At 35.7% G+C, this 6000-nt stretch overlaps 1 protein-coding gene across 2 annotated transcripts in view; it reads left to right on the forward strand.

Annotated features, from left to right (window-relative positions):
* The first annotated feature begins 44 nt into the window (after positions 1–44).
* The window catches only part of LOC107573341 (TBC1 domain family member 2B), a 17318-nt gene continuing 11362 nt past the window's right edge, over positions 45–6000 (forward strand). For both annotated transcript variants that reach the window (XM_016259784.1, XM_016259791.1), the window contains exons 1-2: positions 45–457; positions 3654–3798. In XM_016259784.1, the coding sequence (XP_016115270.1) occupies positions 119–457; positions 3654–3798 (484 nt within the window). In that variant the 5' untranslated portion in view covers positions 45–118. The remainder of the gene's footprint in view (positions 458–3653; positions 3799–6000) is intronic.

Below are 6000 nucleotides of genomic sequence, written 5' to 3' on the forward strand. Positions count from 1 at the left end.
TAAAACCACATATCCCATCATCCTCTGCGGCCGCAGCACGAGAATGGGAGTCACCTGACGTCATGCGGATGGAAACTTCGTGTCCGCTGATATAGAGGAGAAGAAAGTCCAGAGAAAGATGCATGAAGAGGATGACAGCGCTGCCAATCCCAGAAAGAATTCCCGGATCCTGGCGACCAGGTCTTTCGATGTGTCCGACTGCGATGGCACGAAGGAGCAGAGCGTCAAATTATGCGGCTACCTAAACAAACTGACAGGGAAAGGGCCCCTGAGAGGCTTCAAAACGCGCTGGTTTGTGTACGACCCCAGGAAATGTTACTTGTATTATTTCAAGACTCCTCAAGACGCCCTTCCACTGGGACACATTGAAATAGCGGACGCTTGTTTCAACTATGATGTGGAGGTGGAAGAGGGGCTTTTTGAGATCCACACCGAGGGAAAGGAGTTCCTGCTGAAGGTATATTGATCTCATACAAATAACAAAAGCGAATAGAAATCAAATGCATTAGACCGTTTTCCATATGAGTATTAATTGCACTGAATTAATTGGCTTCGTCATGAAAGATTATCTTAATGCACTTTAATATTGTGAACTGATTATACTTATTGCAACTAGTGGTTACAGACCATCCTTGTACTGTCAAAAGCGTATTTTAATATTTGAGTGTAAATTAATATTTTCCATTTTAGGTTAAATTATGCATGCAATTTTTGTGCATCATGCATGCATAATTTGACTTTTCCCCTTTATTATTAGGGTTAATATAGTTAACTAAAGCTAAAACCATAAACAAAAATTAAAATTAAATTAAAACAAAGTATGAAATAAATGTAATAAAAATATATAGACGTATTAAAAATCCAATAAATATCAGGGTTGTTATAATAAATATTCTAAATAAAAATAATAAAAAATGCATTTCAAAAATATGGTTTGAAATAAAATAATAAAACTAATTGAAACAAATAAAAATGACAAAACACAACAACATTACTAAAATTGTAACTAAAATGAAAACAAAACCAGAAAATATAAAAGTAACAACAAATTGTGTATTTTAATCCATTTAATTTAATTGTTTAATGTACACTGCATATGAACGTGTGTAGTGTAGCCTCAACATTATAATATAAAATTATGGATTCCAGATTTTGCTGTATTTATTTAAGGATACATGTATTCAGAAGGGAATGCTTCTTTACACAAAGCACACTGGCTCAGTCATTCAGCTGTTGTCAGGATACAATATAACACACTGGACTCATCAGTGCTCTCAACATCTTGCCTCATGACTGGAGAATGTAGGACTATAACACCAGATTGTTGCTGTAATTGTGCTGTCTTTGCAAGCTCTGCAGGTCTTTTTGCTGGGCACAGAAAGTGGTTTATTAGGTCTGACTCTGTTTAGTAATGTAACAGGATGTCGCTTTCTCAACATCAAGCTAATATTCTAGAAAATGTATTTCACACTACATGTGGTTTCGGGGCCTTGTTGCGCTTGGTTTCAGGCCCTCATGACACTACAGTGTAGCTATTTGGTATCAGGATCTAGGTTGAAGGGAATGTCTTCAAACAGATCTTCAGTGAGACGGCATTGGCGCGGTGTGTATGGTTTTTATTCTCTGAATTACAATATCTGAATTAAAATTATTTATTCAGGTAATAAAACTTTCCTGACAAAAGCCTAATTAAAAGAGCCTAATTAAAGAATAATTAAATACTGCTTAGTGTTTAATAATATAAAAAAACTTTCAGTTTCAAACAAATCAAATTCATGTGGAGCAACCAAATGCAATAAATAATTAAAATAAAATAATCAGAATCTATATGTATGTATGTATGTATGTATGTATGTATGTATATATTTATGTAAATGAGGCAACGTTAAAATATCATGTTCACCAAAAATGTAATGGTATTTACACTGAATTTTTTTTTGAAAATGATGATTAAGATATGAACACATATATATTCAAGGTTAAAGAAAAATATGTTTTTAATTTAGGACATTTTTCCACGCATTAAGTATAAACTATTCTTGAAAATGTTTTCAAAGATTTTCAAAACCATGTGAATCCAAAATGAATACAAAGAGTACATTTTTAGAGGGGTGGTTGATTGCGATTTCACTTGTTTAACGTTAGTTAGTGTGTAATGTTGCTGTTTGAGCAGAAACAATATCTGCAAAGTTACGAAGCTAAAAGTTCAATGTAAATGGAGATATCTTTTAAAATTCTGGCAGTTTAATGCCTACAAAAACGGCTGGTAGGGACTACAATGAGTTACTTCCCGGGTTCTTAAAGGGGTCATATGATGCGATTTTTCGTTGCAAAGTTGCAAAGACTAAAGTCTCAAATCCAAAGAGATATTCTTTATAAAAGTTAAGAGTCAGCCACGCCTACCTAAAACGACTCGTTCTAACACGCCCCCACATGTCTACGTCACTATGTGGGAAGATTTGCATAACGCCGCCCAAATGTTCACGCAAAGAAAGAAGGCAGAACTTTTATCCTCGCTGTAGTATTGTTGTTGCCGCCGCCATGTCGTGAAGGCGCTGTGTTTCGTTGTGAAAACGAAACTACTTTGTTTGGCCTTCCAAAAGAGGATGATATCCGCTTCGTCATGCCTGGAGCTGTTCCGTGCTGGTCGCTGAGGAAAAACATCAACTTTGCGCTGTCAATCGCAGGATCGGCTTTCACCGTGGACGAAGTGGAGTCCAGCCCGGGGTTGTCACATGTGGTTGCCGCAAGCCTCCTTTGTCGAATCCGCCGGGCGCCGCTCACTCAACCCTCTGTGTTTCGTTGTGAAAGCGAAACTACTTTGTTTGGCCTTCCAAAAGAGGACACGACTAGAAATCAGTGGTTAAGTTGTATTTACAACACTGTTCCAGAACACTTCAACCCAAATATTCAGATGTGTGCAGCACATTTTATTTTACCTTAAACCGCATAAATACATTGCATTACACCAAATACACAAAATTATGTTATTTTTAGCAACATCATATGACCCCTTTAACATCACAAACCCAGATAAACCCCGCCCTCGGGAAAAGGCAGCAAAGGGAAGAGAAAACTAGAGGTGCACGTAAAAATCTATTCATATATGAATCGCTATTCTGTCTTCTAACGATTCTACGCACACTAGAGGCGCTTTAGCCAATCACAACACACTGGGCTAGCTAACCAATCAGAGCCCATCACCTATTTCTGAGGGCAGGGCTTCGTAAAAGCAGGAAATGATCAGCGCGTTTCTCAGAGAAGGGACAGAGCGGTGTGCAATAAAGGTAAATTATGTGAAAAAAATAATGCGTTTTTTTTCTTTTAAACAACGCATTAACACATCTTAGACTGCACCACATAAACTCAATCAAGCCTTCTTATTTCTTTATTGTGGACAGTCATTGACTATTTATTAGTGTTAATTTGGCTGTTGTTTTTAAATATATTTTGTTTCTCACAGTTAAAAGAGCAACTTCATCACCGAACTGTAAACTGGAACTGAGAACGAAACAAGCATGATTATTCTCAAAGGGGACAGTCACATTCACACCTGACCCTGTTCCTCCCTAGACTGCTGTTATACCACAAAACAATAGAGCAAAAATAGAGCCTTGGTTTCACACTACTTTTCTTTTTCTTTCTGCGTGCAGGCGCCCAACAGGCAGGTGATGCATTACTGGCTGCAGCAGCTACAGCAGAAACGATGGGATTTTTGCAAAATGTCTGGCCACAGAGACAGCTGGTGCTCCCCCACCCCGTTTTTTCCACATACAGGCCTGGTGGCCAAAGATGCAGGTGAGATATATGGAGAAGTGAGCAGACCGTGACAAACACTCAATGCACTGAAAGAAAGAACGATAAAAAGCAGTTGTTGGTCATGGCCTCTATTCATATATGGAATTTTTGATGCTGTTGTATTGTCAACCTATAGTTTGTTTGCTGCTCGAGTCAAATATCATAAATGTGCACGATTCCTCAGCCATGTGTCACCATTTTACATAGTTTCCTGTTTTTAGAAAGCATATGAGTAAATATAAAGTTATAGGTTATTTTGTATCTGTGATTATGTACTATTAAGTAGTTCTACTAAACTGATGTTTCTGATAACCTTAAAACATTTTTTGGTCTTTAGAATATTAGTTTTGTATACACATAAAATGTACCCAGAAATGAATTTTAAACTAAAATTGTAGTTAAAACTATATAAAAGAAATAAGTAAATAGATAAGTAGTTAAGTAAGTTGGATAGTGTATTGTTGTAAAAGCAGCCAACAAACAGATCTTAGTAATGATAGAAATGGTTAAAGTTTTTTCTCGATTTCACTTTCCTTTTTAATGAGGGACTATAAAGAATCCTCAGACAATTTTGTGGTTTCTGCTGTATGTGAATAGCTGTAGCATTTAGTATTATTTTAGAAGTCGAAAAGGCAGAACCAAAACAAAAGGCCAGTGTGCTTCTTCCTTATTACTGTCACTTAGCGAGTAATTTTTTTAAATTAACATAAAACAAATGCACCTGTGAGCCTCTATGCTTTAGTCATTTCATTCAGTTAATTAACATAGTTGTTACTGGCCTTTGTAATGATAACAATTGTACAGTAAAGCAAAATTATAGTAAAGTGTCTTCTCACATTAACCTTTGTCCCATTTAGTGGTAGTACAGCTATATTTACAATTGTAAATGTGCTTTACGCTTGCAAAAATTTTGATATTAGTCAGCAACATTATTACTGCACCCAGAGTCGGAGAGTAATTTATGTAGTGGTTTCTGACACTTCCTTACTATATTTTCATTATATGAAGATTATAGCTCAGCACATAAACAGACTGATTTAGTGGGGTGTTTTAATGGAGTAATTAACTCAAAAATCTAAATTTGCCGAAAAGTTACTTACCCTCACGTCATCCAAGATGTAGATGAGTTTGTTTCTTCATCAGAAGAGATTTGGTGAAATGTAGCATTATAGCACTTGCTCGCCAATGGATCCTCTGCAGTGAATGGGTGCCATCAGAATGAGAGTCCAAACAGCTGATAAAAACAAGCAATTCACACAACTCCAGTCCATCAATTAACATCATGTGAAGTGAAAAGCTGCATGTTTGTCATAAACAAATGTATCATTAAGGGGTTTTAACTTAAACATCACTTCTGGCCAAAATACGAGTCCATAATTAATAACAACGCTTTCTCCAATCCTTCCTCCAAGTCCATTCTCTCTTGTCCTCTCACATCAAAATCCACTGACATAGTTGTTTAGAACTGACGGCATATTCATACACAAATTAATACACATATATGCTGCAAAATAATAACAGGGTTGACCATTTTAGAGTTGATTTAGACATTACTAACCTTGTGCATGGAACTACAAGGTGTTTATTTGAAAGGGAATTTATTGCTGATGTTTCTATAAGTATCTGCTTTACTATAATCAATTCTTTACTGTACAAAATCACAGTAACAGGGTTGATCGTTTAAGATTGTCCACTATGGACAAAAATGCAAAAACACTATATTAAAAAAAGAGAAGACATTTGTCTTTGCACAGTTCACTTCCTAAAAGGATGATGATGCAGTTTTGACAAGGCCAAGCAATTGCAGTTTAATTTAATAAGGGAGATTGAATGATAACAGGGTTGCATAACCTGGGGAACACCTTTAATTTCTTTTTAAAAATGCATTATGTAAATCTAATGTAATATACAGAAAAATACAAATCATAATTTTACATTTCTTTTAATCGGATACATACACTACATACAGTATTTATTCATACAACCAACTGTCAACCCTGTTACCACTGTTAGTTAGAAACACCCATCAAGAAATATTAAATGTTGATGAAAAAAAATATTGTTCTAATGATGTGTAGCGAATCAGCTCATGGGGAAATATGAATAATTAATCATAACTAGTTATAATTAATTATAAATATTTAGATCCGCTGTAGATATTTACTTGACCTCTCAGGGTCAACTGTCTGTCAATTCTAAGAA

Source organism: Sinocyclocheilus grahami, unplaced genomic scaffold, assembly GCF_001515645.1.
Source record: "Sinocyclocheilus grahami isolate Dianchi unplaced genomic scaffold, SAMN03320097.WGS_v1.1 scaffold31.1, whole genome shotgun sequence".
Lineage (NCBI taxonomy): Eukaryota > Metazoa > Chordata > Actinopteri > Cypriniformes > Cyprinidae > Sinocyclocheilus > Sinocyclocheilus grahami.